The sequence below is a fragment of the Scardinius erythrophthalmus genome (assembly GCF_964197995.2).
Source record: "Scardinius erythrophthalmus genome assembly, chromosome: 12".
NCBI lineage: Eukaryota > Metazoa > Chordata > Actinopteri > Cypriniformes > Leuciscidae > Scardinius > Scardinius erythrophthalmus.
This window is the reverse complement of record NC_138232.1, coordinates 7,665,714-7,693,366: the sequence shown is the minus strand read 5'-3', so window position 1 is coordinate 7,693,366 and position 27,653 is coordinate 7,665,714. Positions and strand designations below refer to the sequence as shown.

Genomic DNA, 27,653 nt, shown 5'->3' with positions numbered 1-27,653 from the left:
GACCTTGTGCTTTGTGAATTCATACGCAAGAGTATTGGATTTATAATGATAAGTCACTTTGCTGATACAATAACAGTCCGTACACAAGTGCACTGTTCAAAGAACCTGAATATTTTATTTATTTACACCAAACCATATCTGAAGAAGCAAAAGCTTCATTTACGCTTTAGCATTTCCATACGAGCAAAAAATGAAAAAAAAAAAAAAATGAATGCGAGCAATCAAAACTTTGCACATCTCTTTTTACTGTAGTACAGTATAATTGGTATATAAGTATACAGTATATATTGGTATAATTTGTTAAAGTGTGAAAGAGCACATACACAAAAGAAAAGAATAAATTATTTCATAAATTAAATAGCATAAAAGAACAATACCCCCCCCCCCCCCCCCACCAAACCTAAGCTAAACTGGTAACACTTTACATTAAGGTTTATTAGTTAACTACCTTAGTTAACATGAACTAAGTGTGAACAATACTTCTATAGCATTGATCTTAGTTAATATTAATTTCAACATTTACTAATACATTATTAAAATCACAGGTTGTATTTGTTAACATTAGTTATTGCACTGTGAACTAACATGAACAAATAATAAACAGCTGGATGTGTATTAACTAACATTAACAAAGATTAATAAGTACTGTAACAAATATATTGCTCATAGTTAGTTTATGTTAGTTAATGCACTAACTAATAAACCTTATTGTAAACTGTTACCGCTGAAGTAAAATCATTGTCAAACAGGATTAGGTAAGCATGGCGTATTAAGAATCAGCCACCCAAGAAGCACAACACGTAGAGTTTCCTTTATTTTTTTAGGTTTTTGTGCTATTAAACACAGTAAGACTATGTGTAGTTTTACCACATGCATTTGATTTGACCATTTTTGTCTAATAAGGCCACACAGTGTATAGTGTTCGCACAAGCCACATCCTTCTTCAAAAATATGTAGGGCCTAAAATCCAAAAAACAACATGATGATTGGAAAGATGTTTGTTTTGACATCCTCCATACTCCATGGTTTTATTCTGAAAAACAAATAAAGAAAATATGGTTAAGCTGTTAGATTCAATTTATCTAAGGTGTTATGTATGAAATGTTCTAAACATACTGAATTTACTTTCTAACTTTTATGAGTTAACACTTAAATATTTGAAATAGAAGTGTTAACTTCTATTTAAAACTTTTAAAATTGTACTTGAAGCTTTGGGAAACCCAGCTGTCCTCTGGTGCTTAATGGTGTAATTTTCATCCGAGGCGAGTTCTTTATGTAGAGCCTTACCTCTCACTGTGAGATTGGTGGAGCACTCTGCTCTTCCCAGCGAGTTCTCGGCGATGATTTTATACTCTCCCGTGTCTTTGGGTCCAACCCTGAGAATGAGCAGGGAGCACACTCCACAGGTGTTAGTTATTAAGTAGTTGATGTTAGTGTTGAGGCTGACGTTGTCGCGGTACCAGGTGATGTGGGGTGGGGGGTCGCTTCTCACGGCACAGCTCATGTAGCACTCATAGCCTTGTGGGGGTGTGTGGATTTTCAGGGGGACCATAAACCTCGGAGGCTTCTCTAAGTTGCAGGTCTTGGACTCTGGGATGGTCAGTGTGAATTTTTCTGCAAGAGATGAAGGCGTTTGATTAATGTGACCTTCACATGTCAGTGGGTGGGTGAAGGGTCACATTGTAGTGCATGTGCAGGCAGAGTGTTCACAGTAAACAGACTACACTATAAAAAAAAATAATGTTTCAACTTAAAATTTGTACGTTTAGTCAACTTGAAATTAGAAATTGTACTTGTAACAACTTGGATATTTGAGTTGACTAAACTTAAATTTGAAGGCAGCAAAAACACTTATTATTTAAGTTGAAACAACATTTTTTTGTAGTGTGTAGCAGAATGTGCATAAGACTAAATAACGCATATACTGTGTTTCTAAAATGGTGAGTGGCAATCAAAAAACAGGTTACAGGTCTGATACGGTTGCGATTTTAGGGGGAAAAATGATGCTAAAGCAAACAATAGAATGAGACTAACCATAAGTGTTACCATGTAGAATTAGGGAAGCAAAATAAATCGGCTTTTTTACTTTTAACACATTGGCGGTGGAGAAAACGCTTCCCATATCATTTGTTGTTGAAAGATATTAAATCAAACTGTTTATTGCGGCCAACGTCAGATACACCACCACCTCAGATTTTTTACCTTTAGTACACATATCATATTACTTTTATTTACACTTTATGGGTAAATAAAAGTATTTACATATAGAGCAAACAGTAATCTACCATGATTTGTTCTCAGTCTAAATACTTTTTATAAAATGACTGAACATACATAATGCTTGTAGTTTGAATAATCACTCCCTATATGTCACAAACCTTTCTTTCTTGTGATTAGCCATTTTGGTGACTCCGAAGGGGCAGACAGGCCAATGTCATTTTTGGAGTAGACACGGAACTGGTATTCTCTCCCTGGCATGATGTTACAGGCTGTGAAACGGTTGTTGAAGATACGGTCTGCTACAGTGTGCCAGGTCCTCTTGGTCGAGTCTCTTTTGGTCACAATGTAATGTAGGCGATCATCACGTTTCTCGTCTGGGGATGGTTCCCAGGAAACTGTCACCGTGCCCGGAACGTTCTCATCCAACTCTGCGGGACCTGGGGGCTTTGGCTCGTCTACATCAAAACAATCAGTAGTTCATTCGGACTGGCGGATCAAGGCTATTAGATGTACATTCCTCTACAGAGCAAGCATTGTGGAGCATATTGTTTTTTTTTAACTATCTACAAATCTATACTGCCATTTAAACTTTTGGTGTGAGTAATTTGCTTTGTTTAAAGAAATTAAAACTTTGATTCAGCAAGGATGCATTAAACTGATCAAAAGTGACAGCAATGATTTTTACATTGTTTTGATAAATTTATATTTCTAATTACTTTCTATTTATCAAAGAATGAAAAAAGTATCGTTTCCATACAAATTTTAAGCAGAACCACTAATTTCCACATAATAATAAGAGATGTTACTTAAGCAACGAATCAGCATATTAGAATGATTTCTGAAGGATCATGTGACACTGAAGACTGGAGTAATGATGCTGAAAATTCAGCTTTGCCATATCCAGAAATAAATCAAAATTTGTATTACATTAAAACTGAAACCAGTTATTTTCATTGTAAAAAATATTACTGTTTTTACTGAATTTTTGATCAAATAAATGCATCTTTGTTGTGAAATATTAAACTTTTGAATGGTAGTGTATATTTGTCTTTGTCATTTTTTTATGTTAAAATAGCTTTAACTGTCCCCAGCTTAATATGTAGAGACTATAAATAAGTCATTCATACGATGATTTCCCTGAAAAGTATAAGCAATATATGGCTACCTACAATACTTACAAAACATTGATCTGTTTAAGAATTCTGACCAGCCCAACATAGTTTGACCAATGGTGTGAATTGGGGGCGTGGCTGTTTTTAAACCAGTGACAGACTGGGACCATTTAGGAACACATATTTTCCATTTGGTGATGCTACAGTTGTTCCACAGAAATCACAAACTATGTGTAAATGATTTAAGATGGTATCTTAAAGATGAAAAAATACACACTGGTACCCTCATTTTACCTGTAACTCTAATCTCAATACTGCAGGTCTCTTGTCCCACAATGTTCTTTACTATGATGGTATAGATTCCTGTATCGTTACGCTCTGCAGATGGGATCAGGATCTGAGAGCCTCCCTCAGCATTGCTAATAGTGACACGTTTGGACACAGGGACACCATCTTTAAGCCAGATGACGTCAGGCCAAGGGGAAGCCTGTAAAAAAAGTAATATGGGACATGTGGCCTAAGCAAAACGTAGTTTTCATGAGGTGAGTTGGAGGGATCTGAAAAGTGAATGGGGACCCCTGCTACTCCCCTGGTTTGGTCTCTAAAAGCATGATTTTAGTATTGCTCATTACCTCAAAGTTGATGCTGACTCGTGCAGAATTTCCAGCTCTGACGACCATGAAACTCTTGAACTTAGAATCTGTGAATCTTGGTCTCACTAAGAAAAAATATTGCATTAATGGTGTGACATATCCGTATAGTGATGGAAAATGAGGGGTAGATCAATTTGCATTGCTGACCATATAGACAAGTTGATGCTACTCACCTGGAGGAGGCATAGCCAAGATGTAGTTGTCCAGCTCTTGTGGCTCTCCCTCTCCACCTTCATTGACGGCGGCCACTCTAACCCAATACATGGCCATTGATTTCATTCCCTTTACAGTGTAGGTGCTCATGATGATGGCATTTGAGTTACATCGATCCCACTCTGGGTTCTCAGCAGGCCTGATATCGATAAAGTACCCCTTGGCCTCATCCTGAACCCCGGGGTCTATTTTTGGTTTAGTCCAAGACAAGGACAAAGTATTGTAGGTGGAGTCCGTGACTTTAAGGTCAATGACTTTACCAGGAGGTTCTGATAGGATATTGAGAAAAAATCATTTGCATGAGCAAATTAAGCTCAAATTAGCTTGTTATTCCAAAAATTCTGACCTAAATCCACTATTTTTGCATATCTTTGAGGGAGGCCATGGTTCATTTTTCAAAATGCACAGCCTTGATAATACTTTTGCTTAATTCCTCTTCTCTTTTTGAAGATAATGAGCTACCTGACAAATTACTTACTTTTTGGATCTCTTGCGAACACAAATTCTGAGGGGTGACTTGGTTCACCAGCTCCAGATATGTTGATTGCGGACACGCGGAACTCATACTCCATTCCTTCAACTACATCTTTTACGGCATATTTCTTTGCTGCAGAGGGTAATTGACAGGTTAAACATTACTATCAGACAGTAGTTCACAGTAACTTGTGTAGAATTGTGAGAAACCAACCTTGGATTGGCTCCTCTGCTGGATTGACTTGGCCCCACAAGTTGCTGCCCTTCTTGCGTTTCTCTAAGTTATAACCCAAAATATTGGTTCCTCCGGTGTTGGTTGGGGGAGTCCATGTCAGGTTGATGCAGTCTTTAAAGGCACTGACTACTTTAGGAGTAGATGGTTGACCAGGATATGCTAGAAAGAAAGACATTTGACAGGGTTTGACCTTCTGAAATAGTCAGAATGTTGACTGATAAGCACAGAAGTACCTCACAGATTTTTTTTTCATAAGTCACCTTTAGTGCCAGCCTGCACATCCTCAGTTTCCATCAGTTCACTGGTGCCTTCATCACTCTGGGCTCTGATTCGGTAGCAGTATCTCCTTCCATGGTCAACATCAGTGTCTTTATAGTGGGCTTCACCTGGGATCTGGCCTATTTTTTTCCATGTGTTGCGACCAATTTGGTTGCGTTCAAGTATGTAATTTTTAATAGGGCAACCACCGTCATCTTTCGGTGGTCTCCACTTGATCTCGATGCAGTTGGAAGATGCTTCAATGATCTCCAGAGGTCCAAGTGGGGTGGTAGGTTTGTCTAAATGAGGTAAAAACTTGAACTTTGGTAAATGTAGAAACAAAATGGTGTATAAATTTGTTAGCAATCTATGCTGCATTCTTATTCTAAATACAGCCTGTTTAATTAGTTAGCTTTTTTTACTTACCAAGTACAACTAGGTTAGAAAGGGCTTCCACTGTGCCAAACTCATTTTTGATTTTGATTTTGATTTCCCCAGTGTCTTTACGCTGTAATTTGGTGAGAAGCAGACGGCTTTCACCCTCTGAAATCTCAATCTTGCAGTGAGAATCTGGCATGATCTCTTCACCATCTTTGTACCACTGAATTTTGCATGGCTCATGTCCAATATATGGAATTTTAAAGGTGGCTTTCTGATTGTGTTTGATCACAATCGGTTTTGCAAATACTTCAATTTCCTTGGCACTGAATCTTGGTGGATCTTAACACACAAACAGAATTAGAAGTATAAACGTGAAATTCAGAACATTTGCATATGCATTAGCACAAATTAGCAGATGTTAGAAAACAAACCTTCAACTGCAATCACACATTCGGTTTTACGCCCATCAGCCTCAAATCGATATTTTCCAGAAAATTCTTCCGTTACTTTTGCAATTTTCAGTTTGTGAAGGACCCCGTCTTTACTGATGGTTATACCCTCAGTGGCGTCACCAATCTACAGAGAAAAGTAAAAAAAACAGTGTAGATGTTTGTATACACACACCAAGGGACAGATTTATTACCAGCTTGGGCCAGCGCAAAACCTCTTTTGGCATTAAAAAACTACAGTCACGATTTACTAAAAACACACAGTGAAAATTGAAACGCTGAAAAGCCGTGGACAGGGTTATTTTTGTGGCTGACCTTATTGAATATAGGACTTTCCCTTTCAGACGCAAAATTTATGGGAGGAGAGTATTTAAATGAATTATGCAAGGTTTGCGCTAGTCAATTTACTGGTATTTGCACCATTATTTAACGGTCTTTAACTATGTTTTAAAACAGACGCTAATTTGAGCTGCTCTTGGTAGATTGCATTGGTCATTATGGAAAGGATCCGGCTGCGTCTGTGTTCTTTAATTTGCGCATCGTCAGTAGATCATGCGCAGAACTTTCCACCCCATCAGCGCTTTTTTTGGAATTGTGCTCTCACGCTATTTTTCCCTGTTTAGTAAATCTGGCCCCATATGCCATGTTATACTGTATATACTTATATAATATGGCATCTTTGTACCTCGTCGCCATCTTTGGACCAGACACCCTCACAGTCAGCACTGAGTTTGCAGACCAGTTCAGCCGCCTCTCCCACAATAGCTTTGCAGTCTTCCAGCCCAGCAGAAAAGTAAACACCAGGATCTGCAGGTGATTTGTGTAAAAAAAAAAAAGAATTAGATGCATGGGAATTATTCTGGATTATTGTTCTAGCATGGTTATAATTTTGCTGCATTGCTATGTGAATTATAGTCCACTACTGTAGCAATTTTACAAAGGTTACATTTTACACGTATATATACACTACATATTTTACAGCATGCGTTAAAATACCTTAAACAAATGTCATTCAAATGTTAATGAAAGGTGTGTGGGGGATGGTGGGGGGTGAATCAGATGACCATTGTCTTGGCATTACCTTCTGTGCTGACTTCTTACAATCTGTATCTTCTTAGAACCCATGTCATGATGATAATGATAATTTTGAAGCATTTCTGAAGGGCTGCTACACATTTCAGCTGACTTATTTCAAACTGCATTGTACAGCCATTCTTTTCATTCCCATAGTGCATAATTATCACTTTTGGGTTAAGTTGTTTAGTTGAAATAATTCTCATCATTATAATAATTGAAATCTTCTGCTTTTGGTTGTATTATCAAATATTGTTGCTTTTCTTATGACAATTAGAATACTTTCCAGTTCTTTTTCCATTTCGTATTGTTTATTCTCTGGACGCCATTCAAATAGAATGTGTTCTTGTGGTGAATTTGCTCTAAAATCTCCTGGTAAATGATTGAGTCACTTTCGTGTGAAGTGTTTTGGCAATTAATAACCTTGTTGGTATGACTTCTGTTTGAATCTTCGGGTCTTCTAAGGCACATCAAATCTTTGTCTTCTCATAAAGTTTCTGAGGTCATATTTGGTTGCGTTTATTATTATCAAGTCACGGTTCCTCTGATTAGTGAGCAGGGTGATTTGCCTTTAGCAAGATGAGCAAGCGCGATGAGGACAATAAAGCGCATACTGATATACACAAACAGCAGACACACAAACAGTGCATAAGAAATATCTGGCATATTGCAGACTGGGTGGATACTATTTTTTTAAACCAAGTTATTATTGAATCTTACAAGAAAACATATTTTTTTTCCACAAAGGTATTGGTCCCCCCTCCGATTATATAAAAAATTTTATTTTATTTTTTCATTTAATTTATTTTAAGGAATAATTTACTCAGAGATGTCACTCCAAACCTGTGTATATATAGTCCAAATCAATCCAAAACAGGCAGTCCAATGAATTTATCACTTAATTTAAAATATAAAAAATTAAATAAAATAAAAAATGATATCCAGTACTGTGTGTGAGCATTCTTTCAGAATTATTTTGTCTACCACAAAAAAAAAAAAAAAAAAAAAAAAAAAAAAAACAGCAAACAGGTTTGGAATAACATGAGGGTGAGTAAATAATGACAGAATTTTCATTTTTGGCTGAATTATTCCTTTAATAAACAAAGTTATCCAACACCCAATGTGAATTTTTTTTTTTTTAGAAACAATTATCCCGCCTACTCAAATCAACTGAGCTTGTTCATCAGATATGCCTTCACAAAGTTTCAACAAGCACATTATGCTGAAGAAACTGCTGATATGAATATGCATATGCTTACAAAGCCAGTTCTATAGCTGTGGAACCCAAGGGCATAATCTTTAAATGAAGATCGCTTGGGACAGTGGATCTGACAAAATTTCTCAATGGAAAGCCGTCAAATCTGTGGTGAGATGTTTGGTCCTGCAGAAATAAGACCCAACACACAAAGCATGTCTAATAGTTGAATTAAAGCTAATAAATAAATAAATATATATATATATATATATATATATATATATATATATATATATAAAGAGACACACAGTAAATCCTTTGAGGATCCTGTGGTAGTACGACAATTAATTGTTTGATAACCACCCACTCAATTAAAGAAGTTTTCAGATAAACAATGTGCAAAAATGTCAAATGATGTGAAAGACTTGGAATAGGAAGTGTTTGGATAACTTTGTTTCAGATTATGTGATTGAATTAGACTCAGAGCTCCACAATTATTCCTGATTGTTCTGAATGACTGTGAATAATGACATTGCTTCTATGCAACTGTCACTGCAACTTCAAACATCTCTTACCAACAACTGTATCCGGAACCTGTAGGCCATGTTTTTTACGGCCTGAACGCTTGCCAGCTTTTGCTGACTCATCCTTTTCATCTTCAGCACCTTTTTCTTCCCCTGTAGCTTCAGTGCTGCCTCCTGTTGGGCCTCCGGGACCTGGTGGCTTCCCGGGTCCTGGTGGGTCCCCAGAACCTGATGGGCTGCCAGAACCTGGTGCACTACCGGACCCGGATGGGTTCTCGGAACCTGAAGGGTTGTCAGAACTTGATGGGTTTCCTGAACCTGATGGGTTTCCTGAACCTGATGGGTTACCGGAACCTGATGGATTACCGGAACCTGATGGGTTGCCAGACCCTGATGGGGTTTCTTTATCTGATGGGTTACCTCCACCTTCAATCATGCCATTTGGTCAGTCGTGAAGCATTTTGAAGATTGACATTAATAAAATAAAGAGGGTTGAAAAGAACATTTAGGGTAAAAAGAAGAACACACGACAAAGAAGAACATTTAAGAGAACAGTGGCAAAAACCACCACAAAAATGCAAACATTGAACATTTTCAGAGGTCCAGTCTCTAAACATGCTTTAGAGTGAGTGTATGTACACTAGTTTTGTTTCTGTTGTGTCATGAAGGGTTATTCCACCCACAATGAAATCTCATTGGTCCAAAATCCTGCTACACATATCTGTGTATTATACATATTATATATTATAAATCAATTTATCAAGACCAAGATTTATATGCCATAGTACTATTAATGACTTTTTTTTTACAGAATGTTTCCAGAAAATTCCAGAAAACATAAAAAAAAGAAATCCAGAAAAAATAACATGTTTTGTTTCCATAACAAAAATGATGCACAACCAATCAGAACATGATGTTATGCAGAGCTTGATATGTGGCCAATGAGATTTCACAGTGGGCGGGGCTACCCAGTGTGGCACCACAGATATAGAAACCAAACAACCAGAATATTGTTTTCGAAACGTTACACACTGACTCTGAAAAACACTGACACACCACACAAAAACACACAATACAGGTACACGAACAACAAATAAAGAAACAAACAAACAATAAAGACAGACAAACCGAGCCGCACATTAAGCTGGTTTGCGAATTTGTTTGGTAGAATATACATTTTGAAAAATGTTAATTTTATCGAACATTCGATGGTAGAGAAAATGAAAAAGATTTATTTTTTGATGTAGAGTTTTTAGTCATTTTACTGGTTCATATTATTGGAAATTGCATTAGTCTCTCCTCTCCTCTGTTTTCCCCTATGTTAAAAGTAGTATTACTTAAATATACACATTAATTATTCGTAATCACTGAATATTAATAATCATGCTTAATTATTATATATATATATAAAAAAGTTAATTCACATCAAATGTTCTGTTAAGAGTTTATGTCATTCAAGAAAAAAAAATTGTTTGTGTTACTGTTGATACTTAATGGAAAAGACACTTTTTAGTTAAAAAACACTATTTAGTTTCTGTAATCATTTTAATTCATATGAGCTGGATTTAGTGTCATCCCACACTCTTACCAATCACCGTGTCTGGTATCAGTGGGCCTTGTCTTACACGGGTACGGCCCACAGCTTCCCCTTCCTGCTTACAATGCTCCTTGTTCACATCTGGAACTGGGCTGGGTGTGTTTGAGTTTCCTATCATGATTTTTGATGTAAACTGTAAATTAATCAACATAGGATGTGTAACGATTTGATTGTGTGTGTGTGTGTGTGTGTGTGTGTGTGTGTCCCACTTGAGCTAAAAACACCTGCAGGATGTAGGTATGTTATGATGATAACTGCTTATGTTTGTGCAGAGTAGCATCCGCTTATAAGCAAAGATGTTGCACAAAACCAAGTTATATTGCAAAAGCCTGTTAAATAAAAAAGCCTGGCAAAAAAAGTATTTAAAAGGGTATCAAAATTGCTGTTGATTTTAGAGTTGAATAGAGTGTGTATGTATATAGCTTTGTTTCAAATTACATAACATTAAATAATATACATGACAGTACTGTATGATAGTAGACTTTTACATTATCAAAAACAAATCTACTTCAAATAAATGCTGTTTTTTTTAAACTTAAACTTAAAAAATATTAAGAATGATTCTGAAGGATTGTGTGACACTGAAGACTGGAGTAATGATGCTGAAAATTCAGCTTTGCCATCACAGAAATAAATTACATTTTAAAATATATTTAAATTGAAAATATATTGTATCAGTCTTTTACAATATTGCTGTTTTTACTGTATTTTTGGTCAAAATTAAATAAAAAAAATGTCAAGATAATTGCAGACCTCTGGTTTAAAGTTTGGCCTGTTCTGCTCTTCTGTAAGAACCAACCACTTTTGCCATGTTACAGTACATATTTTTAAAATGAGAGATTAAAGCGAGAAGAAATCTAGCGTAAATATGTTTTGTGTCTCCTTGTATAATTTCTTACCTATAACAGTCTCGGGTACAAGAGGTCCTGCTCGCTGACGCTTTCTGTCTTCTTTGTCACCTCCTCCGTCACCACCGCTTCCACCAGAGCCATCAGCTCCTCCAGCCCCACCAGCAGCTCCAGCTCCACCAGCACCACCGGCTCCATCAGCTCCTCCAGCCCCTCCGGCTCCTCCAGCTCCATCAGCTCCTCCCGCCCCTCCGGCTCCACCGGCTCCTCCAGCTCCATCAGCTCCACCCGCCCCTCCAGCTTCACCGGCTCCTCCAGCTCCATCAGCTCCTCCAGCTCCATCAGCTCCACCCGCTCCTCCAGCTACACCTCTACCTCCAGCTCCAGCCTTCTCAAGCATTGCTGCCTGTGCAGCCATTGCAGCAGCTGCCGCAGCCCCCGCCGCAGCAGATTGCTCAGCACTCAGACCTTCACTTAAGGCCTTGAGTTCAGCCTGCTTCCTGGCCTCCTCCTGAGCTTTGGCATTGGCTTTGGCTGCAGCAGCCCGTGCCGCTGCATCTGCCGCGGCTTTAGCATCAGCCTCAGATACACCTTTGGCTTTAGCTGCAGCAAGAGCATCTTCTGAAGCTTTAGCAGCAGCTGCGGCCGCGGTAGCTGCAGCCGCCTGAGCGGCCGCTTTTGCTGCTTCGGCTTCAGCTGCAGCTTTGGCTTTGGCTTCAGCTTGAGCTGCCTCTCGTTCAGCCTGGAGTTTCTTAGCTGCCTCCAAAGATTCTGCCATCTCTTTCTTGTGCTTCTCAGCCTGCTCAGCAGCAATCTTCTCCAAGTCTTCTCCAGCACCGCCTGCCTGAGTGGTTTTACGGGCTTTCTTCTTGCCCTTTGTTGCAGGATCTTTGTCAGCTGGTGTGGAAACAATATTACCAATAGATTCAGTTAGTGCTTATTACATTTATTAAGGATTTACATCATGTTAATTTGACACAAACGATTATTACAAAAATAAATTCTTTATTTGTGGACAAATTTTTTAAATATTGACATGCTATTATTTGTGATTTATCTGAATACCTAATCAACAAATCAAAATTTGAATCGATTTTTAAAATAATTGACAAACATATGTTCTAATAAAAGGGCTGGGATCATTTGTGATTGATTATTAATCTGCATATCATACAATTATTAAAATATTTTATCCATTCATTGACAGCCCAGTTGTCTAATAGAACGGCAGTCAATTTAACATGTAAATTTAGTACAATTTGGGGACTCACTTGCAAATAATAGTATATATGATAATTTGCTATTAATTTAGTGCCCCTATTATGCTATTTTAAATGTTCCTAATGGTGTTTTGGAGCTCTCCTACAACAGGTTTACTGTATTTGCATCATAGTTTAAAAAACTGTTTAATTTTCTCATAATAAATTTTGCACCTCACCACATTTTTAAATTAATCTAAAACGACTTGATGGATAAATCAATCTCTATAAATCCCTCCTTTCCACAAGGCTACTTAGCTCTGATTGGCCAGACGGCTCAGTCTGTTACGATTGGAAAGGGAATATTTGAAAAGGGAATATTTGAAAAACCATAATAAGGACACTTTAATTAATCTGCTTGATGATGTATTTCATTTGATTACATTTTTATTAATTGACAGAACTTTTTTCCTAATAATAATAATAAAAAAAAGGTTGTACTTACCTTCTACAATCAGCCAAGCACTGCAAGACTTAATGCCGGCTAGAGCAGCATAGATTCCAGCATCCAAAGGCATACAATCAATGATTCTCAGACGGTGGATCAGTTTATCCTCTGAAGAAGTAATCTCATATTTTTCATTGTTAGAGAGAGGTGTATTTTTTAGGGTCCATACTATCTCATTAATGGGCTGAGTTAAGACACACTCGAAGATGGCATCCTCTCTCTCTTGGGCCGTCACCTCCTTAATCTTCAGGGCAAAGTCCACAGGGGGAACTGTGTGTTAAATAGATAAACACACATCAGTCAATCCATGATGGCATTATGCATTCTGTGAGAGCGCTGCTGAGTGTTTTGGATGCTGGTGTACTGGTGTCTCCACTAGGCTTAATTTTCAATGGAAATACACTAGTAAAAAAATTGCTTAGGGTATAAATATTATTATAATGTTAGAGTAAAAGCAAAACATGATTTAAATTAGCAGACCAGAGACCAGAAACATCACATTCTGAATTTAATATAACCTTCGCAAGTGCAGCCAAACAGATGCATCCAGTGTAGACAGCTCCATTGATTATAATGGAATCGATTTAGTTTTGACGCATCACGGCACTTAGCTCACATCTAGTGTGTGTGGACGTGGTTAACCAGCTAGACCAGCATCAAAGCAGCATAGACCGGCATGGGAATTCATGCTGGTCTTTTCAGCAGAGGGTTTAATGACAAATAAACAAATGTGGTGTGAAAACGTACTCTTGAAATCCGTTGAAAAGATATTGACACCCTCAACATCCACTTGATAGATTCCTGCATCTTCTGGATTGAGATTTTTAACAGTGAAGACATACTTCTTGCCAACTTGTTTTAGACAGTGTTTCATTTCAGCTTCAGCTTCACTGGTGAATGGAATCATGACACCATCCTGAACAAAAGGGAAAAATTTTTTTTTCTTTTTTTTCTTTTTTTACATTATGTATGTTCAAGGCTGGTGCTCATAGTAATGCTGGATGAATGGATGATTGCAAAATATGTGCAATATCAGAAACCTTCATAGCCATGACAAAATTATAAATAAATGTAATGTAACCAGCTAACAAAATTGTAGTCAAAATAATTCAATTAATTTCGGGTTGGGTGAATTCAGTACAATGGCAGTACGCCACCTACTGGACTGAAGTGTGAAGCACTGGCTGGAGCGCTGGAGGGCAAATATGTCCACCACAATTCTTCTGTTAAAATTTCTTAAATGACAAATGTTTTTTTTTTTTTTTTTTTTTTAGATATACTTGTATATGAAGCAATAGTAAGTGGCTGTCTGTCGATTATCAGAGACAATTTCAGTGTGTCTCTTCATATGCTCAATATCATGCATTGATTGTTTGTAACTAGCATTGATCTACTATATCACACCTTAACACAGTTCTCACCTTGTACAGAAAAATGCGACTGTTGGGGTCTTTGAGCTCCATTTCCAGTTCAAAGGATGCAGCACCCTCAGGCTTCACCTCAATGGGTTTGAGATTACTGAGATGTTGGATGAACTAAATCAGTGAAACAAACAGAACATAACAATTTGTCTCCACATGCAGTTGAGCATCCAGTCATGAAAATGTGAAAGCAATTCTTTGTGAAACCTTCTGTCATCCTGGCAGCTTTTTACCTGTGCCTGCTCCTCTTCCCTTTCCTTCTTCATCTGGACCAGTTTCTTTAGCATGCCACGGAAATCAGTGATTTTATACTCAGAGCAAATACTTTCATAGTCTTTCTTCTCAGCACTCATCAGCAATTCCCAAACTGAGTCGTCAATGTCACCTTCCCTTTTCTCCTCACTTTTGCCAGCACTTTAAAAAGATTGTGATGACAAATATGAGGCCAAATGCTAGCACTTAACTGGGTTAACGTGACTGATGTTATAATATGAGATGGGCTAATTAACTATGGCAAGAATCATGCGTATGAATAGACCCTAATGAGAAACTGCACAGCTTATAACATGGCATTAATGTGTAATGTAATGGAAACAAATGTCTCACCCTTTCCTGAGTCTCTTTCTAAACGTTGTTGGGTCACCTGCTACAGCTTCAAAATGCAATAAACAAACAGAAAGAAATGAATGCTTATGTGCGCCATACTAGATGTCACACAAATCCCATTAAATCGCTTTTGGTATAAAGAACTGCCATCCTAACCTGAAGAAAATCCAATAGCAATATGGTGCCACAATTGTCTTACCTTCTTCAGCCTGTTTCATTGCTTTGTCTTTTTTGAATCCGACTAAAAAGAAAAAGAAAATTTTGTGTTTGGAGCTTTTTTTCTCTGTTACTAGCTCTACTTTTTTGTGAATAGAGGGGTCATCGGATGGCCATTTTCCACAAGTTGGTGTGATTCTTTAGGGCCTTCATGTAAAGTTTCTAACCTACTTTGGTTAAAGTTCCTCAATGGTTGTGTAAAACAACACCCTTTTACCTCCTCGAAAACAGCTCTGTTCACAGCGACCTGTTTCGGTGCATGTCTCTTTAAATGACAATGAGCAACTGCTCACCACACCCCTTTCTTCCATGGGGGGTGTCGACACAAGACTGCCTTGTCAGACAGTATACAAATGGCTGAGGGAAATATGCTAATACGGGACAGTCGGTTAGTGGTTGTGGGCGGAGCATGAGCAATATGACATCATATTGCTCAGAAAATCTAAACGGCTTGATTATGGAGAGTGTTCTTTTTAAATGCATTTAAATGCCAACACCATATAAAAGTGAATTTTGCATCCGACGACCCCTTTAAGAAATGTGTCCTACCTTCAATGATATTTAGGACAACAGTGCAAACAGCCTTCCCATATTCATTTGAGGCGTAGCATTTATAAGTGTCGGCTTCATCACCACTGACTTTAGGTATCTGCAAGTAAATAATCAGAGAAATGGGTTCGTAGCTTTGATTAATCTTGCATAATAATTGAATAACAATGACAATGAAATGAACATTTAAAGGTAAAGTGTGTAATGTCTGAGAATTGTTAAAATAGTAATGACTGTTTCCAAACAGGTTTCTTGACCACTCCCCCCAACCTCTACCCCTGGGCAGCAAACAAGATGTCCCGCCCCAAAGTTGTGCCATTGGTTGTGACAATGTTGCTGTGTTAGGCTGCTCAAACAACAGAAAACAATTGATGGCACAGAGAAACTGAATTTACACTATCCGAGGGAATGAACCTACGAATGAGTCTCTTCATATTAATCTGGGATATAAGACATATATTTTATAATTAAAACATTACACACTTCACCTTAAATATTGAGCAGTAGTTTAAAGTAAGGCTAAAAGCCTGTGCATACCTCCAAAGTGTGTTCACCAGTTGTGGGGTCAAATTTGTTCTGAAACTTTTGGGGATCATTCATTTCTCCTTTAGCTCTACGCCAGGATACAGTGGGTGTTGGATTTCCAGACACTTTGGCTTTAAAAATGGCCAGCTTTCCTGTTTTACAAAGATTTACATTTGAATTCTTTATCAGGTAAATATTGAAAGGCTTTCAAAAACAAATTGTGAAAATTATTGGGGTGTAGTATTCTTTTTTCAGAAGTCAACATAGCTCTTGTGCCTTGACATCACTATCCTTGTTATGTCAAATGTGTGTTGGGCAGTTAATTACAGATTTTACAGTAATCTTACTTTCGTTCTTTTACAATTATGTGTACATTTATTTGTCCAGGTACTTGTAAAACATTTGTACACACTTAACTAAATTTATGCATCTCCATTATTAAAAATGGTTGATGGCTTGAATGCTTGAAATTAGTTTTGTAGGCAAACATAAATTGAGCCTATGTGTGAATTTCTGTATAAAACAAACATTTGAATAACAAGTCAAACAAGTACCCGGCATACTGTAGACTATTTAAAATACATCCCAGATGGTTGTGTAGATATCCAGAGAACTAGCAATATTTCATAGTTTTACCCCTAGTATCACAGACAAGGCTTAAGGCTAGTCCCAGACTAAAAAGCATGTCATATATCTCAAAATATGTCGGTGCCATTGTTTTGTCTCAAGATGCACACCAATAAAGTTTTTTTTTTTTTTTTTTTTCTTAAGGCATGTTTATAAAAGCTACTTAAATGTCCTAATTGAACTAAGACCTAAGCCTGGCTTAATCTAAACCCTGTCTGTGAAAACAGGCCTTAATGACTTTATTATTCTTATGAAATGGGGAAAATAGCAATGATAAAAATGAGTGCGTTAGAAAAGGTTACAGTTTTGACACTAGTGAGGTTTTTTCTGAGAGGATTTTAATTGTATTGCAGTACCACACTAGCAAAGTCAAATAGTTTAGAAACAGGGACAATAAATTGCAAAAAAAAATCCATAGCTTGAAAGGTCAGACGTCATTATAAGTGTAAATGAAAGCATGCATTACACATTTGTGGTCTTGCTCTGTGCATTTCAAACTAGCATGAAATGGGATATATGCTATTTGATTTCCTTCCCTCTGTGCATATATAGCTGTAGTCACATGTTAAAGCGGTAGGACAAGCAGCAAACCTGATAAATCACTCCTACTGTAAGTCTGTGTTAAGTCTGTGTAGCTGCACAGCTTAGACATTTAGGGCAGTAAATATGTGTGGTAATCCTCTGTACGTGCTCATAGCTTGTTAATTTCACATCCAGGATCGTTTAGCTCTCAACTGTCACCTCTAATCATATTTGCATTCACTTTTGCAGTTTCTTCTCTTTTAATGTGCTTACCTTCTTGAATGGTTAAAGCGATGGGTTTACGTGTGAAGTCGGGAGTTGTCATCCCCTCAGGAAGTTCCTCAACATACTGTGTAATCATAACACCCGGAACCTTAGATCTCCTTTTGATGCCTGAGAGAATCCACATTCAGGGTACAATGTCAGAACTTTGGGGGGAAACAGCAAAACAGCAGGTGCACAGTGATGTAACATGCTGACTGAATCATATGCATGAATGTCTTAGCCTATGTAAAAAGATATTTACAAAACTGTGTACAAAGTATCATACATTTCAAGTTGGCGTTGAAATGTTTCCAGGAGATAATATCTAAGACATCCAATGATATTTGAACCATGAAAATGTCCTTCTTTATTTGCTTTACATGTGCATATTCTTGTTGTGCAATTTTTTTTAAATAGAGGAAAGAAATGGGGAAGTTGTCACTTCACTCAGTAGGCTTATTTTTGAAAGTCAATTCCTGTGTAGTCATTTGCCTTAAATTTATACCATTATTACCCAAAAGATAGTTCACTGAACACGCGTTGAACTTTGTGACCTTTCCTGTAATGAGATATGTTGACACACTATAGCCTAGTCTCGCGTAGTCAGATCTTTGCCTAGCGTCTCCTGCCCGTAAATTTAGTATTCACATGCAGACAAACTTTTGGCAGAGTTTGCTTTATTGAACCTGAGGGTGGCGCTCTAATGTTGATTGGCAGGCTTTAAATACACAAGAGGCATGCATACATGTAGAACGCTAGCTTAGAATTGCCTTAATGCAGTATTGCCTCCAGATTTTGTTCTAGAATAGTCTATTACAACTTATGGAGGACTTCCATTGAGGAAAAGAGACAAACATAAAACAAACACATCATAATAAAGGCTATTCACATGAGCAACATAAGCTTTCATTTATTTGATACGTTACTCCACATATCATATACACATAACTGAAGCGGATTGATATCGTTTGTCAGGAGCAGGGTTCAGGCTACGTCAGGTAAGGTGAAAATAACCCGGGTAGTCTGAAAACCGCCCCATTAGACCTTATTCACAGAAGCGCCTTGATTTTTATCGGGAATGAAAGAGGCTGTGAGGGATGTGTTTTGGATTGTTCTGCTGATGCAAAAATAGCCTATCTTTTGTCAATGTCAGTAGACAAAAAACTCCCTACAATATTTAAGATGTGGAAAATTATAAGTGTTCTAGAAGTTTTATGAAGCTTTTTACAGAGGGTGCCATTGAAAACACGGTAAGTCTATCCCACACAGCCTCGCTTTCATAGCGCTGCTCTGAATAAGGTCCATGGCTTATGCATAGCAGAGCATGCTGCAGTTCCATTTTTCACCACAGATTTACATTGGAAAATTGTGGGGCACTGTAGAGCTGGGAAGGGGGAGGACTCATGCACCATCTGCCACGCAATGTAATATATCCTGCTAACTGTACGAGCTAACTGTATTTTTTACAGAATGCAGTACAATTTACAATTTATTATTGATTCAGTTTAATAGAGGTCTTTGTTTTGGATGAATATTTTTGGTGGTGCCCTTCACTGCCCCTACAGAAGAGCTTCGGCTGCCTTTGCTTAACGATAGCTGTGAACTTCACTAACTTTTTTAAAACATAGCATTTAGTTTCTCCTCTAAGGCGTCAACTGCTGCAGAATCTGAACTTTTAAACATGTTTTTTGTCCCTGGCAGACCGTTAAAGATCACCACACACTAGACTCCCAGATAACCTCCAGAAGTCAACCAATCAGATTCAGAATGACAGCAATCTGAACATTCATATGCACATTATATCGTTTGACTGGATATCATGATATGATATAGTGGATATCATGACATGCATGCAAATTCAGGTTGCTGTCATTCAATTACCTTACCTTGTCTCTTAGGAGGTAGAATTTCCAGTCCTGGTACAGTATAGCCACAACATTACAGTACAACAGCAACAAAGGAAGGGGAAACAAAGGAGAACACAAAATTGTGAATCCTGGCTTATTTTTTTCTTTGACAGGATTACGGACAAACACAAATGTAGACTACTCAAAAATACAACTAAAAAACACAGGACAAGGGAGAAGACGGGGAGATTAAAGCAATAAAACATAATTATTCAACCCACTAAGGGGTTGAATGTGAGATTATAATAGACAAGACTAAAGAAAGAGCAGACAAACTGGGAAGGGAATAAAAGTGTAAGACCTGTTTCACACAGCATACATTAGCAGCAGTTTTTTATTCTGGCTACAGTATTCACTCTTTAGCCTATAGCTTGCTAGAGTTTCTATGCAAATCATATTTCGGCTGAAAATATAGGTTACTATAAACCATATTATCTGTTCTTTCTCAAATATGGATTTTTTGAGTTACTGCAATATATAGCAAATTAGATGAGTGAACATATAATCACTCACCAGTTATATTTAGTAAATCGGGCATGATTTGATTACTTTATTTTGATTGTTCAATCACGGGTTTCAGCGGTGATCTGTCATCCACGGCAACGCTGTATCCTCATCCAGTAACTGAAACTGTTTCTACTTTCATGTCTCGGGTCACATCAGTTAGCGAACATCGCCCCAAAGGTCTTGACATATTAATATTACTGCAGTGTTTGTCTGGTTGTTATCGCTGATTGTATTGTACATTTTAATGGACTATTATTATTTTTTTTTTTTTACGAAAGTTTTAATATAATATATATGTGCTTCTTTGCTTGCATTTGCCGAGTGAAACAGGCCTGTTTTGAATGTCCTGCAACTGATATATTATCACCCATCATAATAAAAAAGAAGGGGTTCATAAATAACATAAGAAAAAAAAAAGGAATAAAAAATTAAATTAAATAAGGTAAAATAAATCCCCTCCTCAAAGCAAATGAAATAAATAAAGCAAGAATTAATCAAAGAAATAATCAAAGGAAATGAAAGTGGGTGGATTTGGTGGAAGTGAAAAAAAAAAAAAACATGTTGTGATGTAAACTGGTTTGTTGAAACGTAAGATCTGTGAGTTGTGCATACAGGTTTGAATCCAGCCTGGTTCATTTCACCCGCTCTTCTTTTCTCGCTCTATTTACTGTCCTTCACAACAGACACTTCACATTCAGGTTGGTTGATGGTCGTCCCTCGCATCCATGGTTACGCGATTCAAAGAAACCCATGCTGAATGACAGCAAATGCTCACAGGGCTGTTTAGTGAGCTTCCAGATGAAGGGCACACTAGGCACTGATAAAGGCTCTGATTCATAAGCCACATTCACAGCCTCTTCTTCATTTGCATCTTGTGCACAGTGGCCAGTTTCCAAACCCACAACCTACGACTTTAACCAGCTGTTTGATCGTTCATGTGTTTAAATAAATGTGTGTGGCTAGGTTAGATTCAACACTTGCTTTTATCTCGCTATCTTGCTCTTCTAACCCCTCAGGGACTTATATATTATTCACTTTGCCATGGAGAGGAGGTCATTAGATTTTTATCTGGAAAATCCGGCATTGCCTTTTAACACAGCTGCTTACCGTGGAAGAACTCTCGAAATGAGACTCATGTCCTATCAAGTGTGTCAAATTCCATTGCTATACTTTCATCATTATGAGTACAATGAAAACTGATTAACTAAATTGCATCCTCTGTGAATAGTTACCATTAAGAAAGAGAAAGAATTACATTTTTTTTTTTTTTTTTTTTTTTCACCATCATCCGTGTTTCTCCACTAGCAAGTCTTCACAGAGAACATGGCTGGATTTGTTGTTTCAGTAATTCAGTAATAGAGCATTTGGACAAGGTTCGGTGCCGGTGTCAGCCTGCCATATGGGAGAGAGAACAATTATATTGTTCTTACCGCCTTGCCCGGCAGCAGTTGGATCTAAAACCTTGGCTTTTTTCATCATCTTGATGCAGTCCAATGGCTCAAGAATTCAGAAGTATCTCTGGGTAAGAGAAAAGCAATATGAAAGGTCAATTCAATTTCAGTCTTATTAAACATTTGGAGAGATTAATATGTTTGCACGGGATGCAATTAGAAAATGTATGAAAAAGCGAATTTTATAAATCAATCAGTCTTCTGAAGAATTTATCCCTATTAAGCAGACACCTCGAAATAGGTGTGACTATTATTTGCACATTTAAATAACCTATTAAGTCCACACAGTTTAGGGAAAAGAGCAATTCAGGTGAAATAGGCACAAAGATGGAGCAAAGTAGGACGGCAGTTATCCCATCTGTTGGGATGTGATGCAGTGTGACAGTGCGGTGCATTATGTTCCATTAGAGAGGCTTTGGGCCTAGTCAGCAAAACCTCCACGGCTCTAGTCATTCATCTTTTCAAATCCACTCACATATACAGTTCAGATCCAGTCAGTGTGTCCTCACTAGTATACCAGCACTAGCATAGCACTAATATGGGATTTTGACATGTTCGGATTTAACTGTCTACTGCAGGGAGACAAATTGGCTTTGAGGAGGAGAGCTGAAAATATTTTAGTGAGCATGTGTTCGAGATTTTTAGCATTGTTCCAAAACCTAGCGTGCTGTCTACTGCCTACATGGGGGTGTCACGCATGATGTACCATATGCATCCATTTGTGTTGTTTTAAATGTGTTTTCTGTGGGAACACAAGACGGACATCTTTGACTCATGTGCACTGAGGTTTTAGACACTATGACAAGGTAGCTAGCTCTTTGTGAATAAAGAAACGCATCCTTGAATGTAAAAGGGGCCTAAGGCAGCGTCCTAATTGAAATAAAACCTTATAAGTGACTGAATTGCTACCCCGCATGCCACACAAATAGTGCTCGTTGCGTTAATCACTCACAATTGTTTTCAACAGAATTAGCCGTTAGCATGTTGCTAAGATAAAAGTCTATGCAATATATATCACACACCTTAATATTTCAGTAAAATAGGTCATTTTTAATTAAAGGGCAAATTCACAAACCCTTGAAATTAGTGACACCGGTCGTGGTTCAGGTGAACTGCAGCCAGCAACCTATTGCTTGCGCTTGCATTCATGCTCCTTTTTTTGCCTGTGTTTTGACCCGGAAATTCAGTGCTCTTTCAGAAGCGCCCCCTACCACATAACAGTGAAAACACGGAAAGACAGAAAATTCCGTCAATGGCGGGGAAAGAGTTTAGAAAGCATCTGATCTTAGTGATGTGGATATGTTTGCACCAGCTCTGCAATTCACCGTCATCATGTCGAAAGATGAGGTAAATAAAATTACACTGTTATGATAGTTTGATTATAAAGTATATTTGATTGAGACTATAGGCTATAGTAGATCTGGCTATGTGTTTGAATTAATCCCTTTTCTTTGGAGGACATAATGACATTACAGTACAGTATAATAGCTTTTTATGGTATGCATTACAGCATTATCCTGAACATTGTGAGCATTCATTTCATGTGTCCTTGAACAGAAGAGAGACTCTCAGGAACACGTGTAAATGTAACATCCTTTCAATTTTCCTGGCAAAAACATCCTTCAAAAAGTTGTTAAAAATCATTCTACAGGCATTAGACAACCTAGGATGTTTAAACGTTTTTAAGTTTTATTACAAGCTTTTTACACATTGCACCAAAAAACTGATTAATCCATGAAAATATAGCCCCCCTACTTGAAACAATTTTCATGAAAAGTTTTCAGTACTGAATAATATATATTTTTTAAATTCTTCACGCAGCTCATCACAGTTCATTACAGGATTCCCTCACTGAAACTTATTTTCTCAATGAAAGCTAAGTTTGGCCAAACAAAGTGAAATGCTGTCTAGGCAGGCAGTCGACTAGATTTTGGACAGAGCTTGTTTATTTGGACCGATCTTGTAGTCTAGGGCCTTCAATGACTCTTGTCCTACTCTAGTCATTGACTCCTGCTAATGGTAGTCTCAGTCTCATCTCCGAAACAGAACAACGCAGGTTGTTTTATGCAGTGGCTATCTATATATGGCATTCTGTGCTACATCAGTCATCTGACCAAGTGGCATATTCCAAACACAATAGCATGCTGATTGGGCTCTTATACACACTGCACAGAGCATAATGGGATATAAATGCAAGCGTTTTGTGGATCACAAGCTGCTGAAATCTGACGTTTGAGTGTCATCCTTCAACATGCATGTGATTCATTGCACTCATCATTATGCACGGTTTGGCTTGTCATTTCTGTTGGCGTTAAACCTGCCAGCTATTATTTCAATTGGTTGCATCATGAATAACACTATGACAGTTACAGTATATTACTGCTTCGGATACAAATTTTGCTAATAATTATCAGCCTCAGGTTGAACAAGTGAATGCATGTACTGAAGTCATGGAAAAACACTTTACAATAAAGTTCATAAAATGAATTTGCATTTAGCATCATGAACTGAACTGAACAGTATTTATTAATCTTGATCATTAATCTAGATGAGTGTTAATTTCTACATTCATTATACTATTTAAAGTAGCATAAATTAGCATTATTCATGAATTATCTTATTAACAACAAACAATAGTATATTAATCAATTAAAATATCAACATTAACCTTGATTTATGAATGCTGTAAAAAGATGTTGTTTATTGTTATTTGATGATACCTAATGCATTACAATAAGGTTCAATACATAAAATTTGTTTAAGTTTTACCAAAACTGCGATATCTATTATCCCACTGGTCTCACCTGGAGGGTCTGAGAGGGTCACAGACTGCCATGAAAAACAATGCTAAATGGAAATAATAAAAGAAAAGTAACATTTATACTATGGTGTAGCAAAAAAATTATAATAATAATAATTACCATATAAGCTTTTAATAGGGAGGAGATTACACTTCCCGTATCTTTTGTTGTTCAACAGCTGTGCGTCCAGCCAAATACGCTATTTTGGTGCAAATTCATCTTTCACTTAGTAGAAGCAGCCAAATTCACACACAGGTTGAGACATCACCCATTCTCAAAAACATGGACCAAATGACATGAGGTAGAACAAACTGGATCTAGACTATATTACAATACAGATCAGTTTAAGCGAGAGTAAACATGGATTGTGCCAACCACAATTTGTTTTGGGCATAGAGCACAAAACCATCCAAATTCAAGAGGCATGTACAAAACAAAATGGTTGATTTCCCATAGTTTTGAATGAGAAACGCTTTCAGTAATGTGTGACTTGATGTCCAGTGTAAAATCTGGCTGCTAGAACAAAATGATTGCACATTCTCTGATTACAGCACAAGGATTGGGTTAGGGATAAATTATCGGAAAGACAAATTATTTGAACATGCCAGTTTTCAGTAAGTCCTAAGCAGACATTGGCTTCAGTTCATTTTGGAAAACGAGCTATCTAACCCTCCCTGAGCAAAATACCCCGACACTGAAGCTTGCCAAGCTGAGGATCTTCAGTTTACACGCAACCTGAGCTTCACACCACTCAGCGCAATCACATGCTTATATGGGGACAAGAAAGCACTTCATTTCACTGCCATCTTGGGCATTCTACTCCTAAATGTAGGTATATTCCCATCTTTCTTAACAAATTAGTGGTTTATTGTGCAAAGTTCGCCTGTGTTAGTATAGCTTCCAGGGGTTTCCACCTGTATCTCAGATCAGAAGAACTGCTGCATAAAAGGAGACATTTTCATCGTGCTGAGAAACCGATGAGAAGTTATGAAGCATGAGAAGCCATGCTTCAAAACATAATTACATGCCAGCGGCAGGCTGTGCTGTATAGCAGTAATAACAGTGCATGAGTAAACTACCACTTCACACGACTATATGAAAAGCAAGTCTAATGACATGCTCAAGGTTTAAACTATACCACTAACCCTTTTTTCCTTTCTGTGAATTGCCCTGCTGACATGTTTAGTAGGACACAGTCATTTGTCAAATTATAGGCTACTATGCCAGCCTAGCGTAGCCCTCGGTTGGCGCTAGTTATACATTTCGGGAAACCGGCGAAGCTCAGTAAAAGAGCCACTTAGAAAGTAATAGCATGCATATCATTTAATGCACAATGTATTAGGTGACATTTATGCAAACACCAATGGGTAAGTTGTACTTTCGGCTTTGCCAAGGATCCTGTCTGAAATGTCTAAAATTACATTCTCTCTCCAAAATTGACAAATTTTTAGAGGTATTTAACCATCATGAGGAAAATGTTAATAAAAAAAGTCTAATTTTCACAAAAGGGATTATTTTAGTAATCCCAGTATCTCAGCAGTGCATAAGTAAGTTTCTCAAACAGCACAGTAGCCAGGCATGCATTTAATCTAATATTGATGGGAGTATTGAGTCTATTTTTCCTTTTAGGGAAGGCTGGCAATGAGCCCCTCATGTCTTAGATTGAAGCAACACATGTTTTAGGTGAGGAAATGACCACGTTATAAATCAGCCTGCTTGTCAGTACTTTATTTAGAGTACAGAAGATGCGATTCCACGGGGTGTTTAAGTGAGCAAAATGACTTTTAGTAATAGGCAAAACCAGTTTTGCTCTGTCTATCACCCTCCTATATTTCTCTGATTGGCGATAAAATCTCTTGCTCTGTCCTTTCAGCCTTTCCCAGTTAAAATGGCTCCTGTGGATAGACTCCCCAGGCTTCTCAAATGTCCCCATGCACCTCTTAAAAATCTGTCGCTCCCAGAAGACAACATTTAAAGATAAATGAATGTCTGCCAGTGACAAGCTTAACTGGTAAATAATAATTGCTGAGCCAATTTGTTGTTTATTTCCAGTTTCTATATTTCAGGAGGAGCTTTAAAATGTTCAGATGTGTTTTCAGCACTTCACCACATAAAGCATCAATGCAGATGCCAGCATTAGGAGTTTTTGTGGATTCACTTTATAGTCAAACTGAATATTTTAAAGCAACTCCCATAGGTACACATTAAGATTTTATTGTTCCATAAGGTCTTGTTGCTTTTTTCGTACAAAGCTTCTACTTCATTTCTGTCACATCGATATTTTTGTAAATGTTTAATATGATATATTGAGGTTGTGTTTTTGAGAGTTAGTAAGTAAAATTTGAATGATTCACATTCAAACCAGAACGTTGAATCCAGGTACGAAATAGGTGCTATAGTCTTTGTTCTTTATTAGTATCCCACATTATTGAACGTTACACCATTACTTGCATGCTTCCTCTGTTTTTTCCCCCACCATCGCATTTTTCATTACAATAGTATCTTTCGCATGATTTGTTAAAAACTCAAAAGCGCTGAAAATGATCAGTTCACCAATCATTCATCAGAAGATCATTTTTATTATTTTAAATGGCACATCTGTCATGAACATCTACCCAATGATTCAAAATCCAAATCCTGTATCTAAAGTTAGAACATCTCTGCAACTGTTCTGATGTGACTTCATGCCACCTGACTAGTAGCTATCACAGATTCCAGAAACCCAAGTCGGGAAGACCAACTCGAACGATTCTGATGTGTAGCCATCAAATTAGTTGTAAGAAACTGCATTTAAAACATCTATGTTATGTCCAATAATGTTATGAGACTGTGTAAAGTAAGTCTATAAACAGGTAGTAAGTCTTTAAACCAGAAGAAGATAATTTTAGAGTTTAGAGGTATCAGAATTCAAAGTAACATGAGGTTGTCAGCTCTGCATTGTAAAAACTCCACAGGCGTTATATTAAGTCAAAGTACATTCATAGTTCAGTACACCCAACAGAGAGGAAAACTTAGTTTGTGTTCCATAGAAAACATACAAGTGTCTGTTCAAGGTACACTGGGTGGCGAGAGACTGTGGCACAATACAAAGATATGAAGCTCTTATTGTTTTCTTGTTCTTTGTGCATGTCTCTCAGTTCTGTCACAACAACAACAAAAAGGCTATAAAAAAATCCATACCTGTTCACAGTTCTCTGTGTTCCTCTCTTGCTTCTTTCAAAGTGCTCTGGCCTCTTCTGATATTTGAGTGCTGCTTCCAAGTTGTCCAAGGTAATAAATCCTTTGAGTGTGTGTGTGTGTGTGTGTGTGTGTGTGTG

The 27,653-nt window shown here is 37.5% G+C and overlaps 1 protein-coding gene across 2 annotated transcripts; it reads right to left on the bottom strand.

Moving 5' to 3' along the window:
- Positions 1–90: 90 nt before the first annotated feature.
- Positions 91–27,653, bottom strand: igfn1.1 (immunoglobulin like and fibronectin type III domain containing 1, tandem duplicate 1). 2 transcript variants are annotated; one of them, XM_081380482.1, is made up of 25 exons: positions 27,517–27,653; positions 21,515–21,602; positions 19,557–19,586; positions 17,680–17,799; positions 16,270–16,409; positions 15,733–15,832; positions 15,167–15,208; positions 14,968–15,013; positions 14,595–14,775; positions 14,362–14,475; positions 13,688–13,856; positions 12,938–13,210; positions 11,285–12,130; positions 6,681–6,802; positions 5,978–6,122; positions 5,592–5,885; positions 5,168–5,464; positions 4,887–5,066; positions 4,677–4,805; positions 4,159–4,467; positions 3,965–4,050; positions 3,627–3,819; positions 2,379–2,675; positions 1,288–1,614; positions 91–1,033 (listed from the first exon to the last, which is right to left on the bottom strand). In XM_081380482.1, the coding sequence occupies exons 2-25, from the start codon at positions 21,561–21,563 to the stop codon at positions 1,029–1,031; spliced, it is 4,494 nt and encodes a 1,497-aa protein (XP_081236608.1). In that variant the 5' UTR covers positions 21,564–21,602; positions 27,517–27,653; the 3' UTR covers positions 91–1,028. The 2 variants fall into 2 exon arrangements, with proteins under 2 accessions (XP_081236608.1, XP_081236609.1); XM_081380483.1 differs by lacking the exon at positions 19,557–19,586 and having other exon boundaries at positions 27,517–27,652.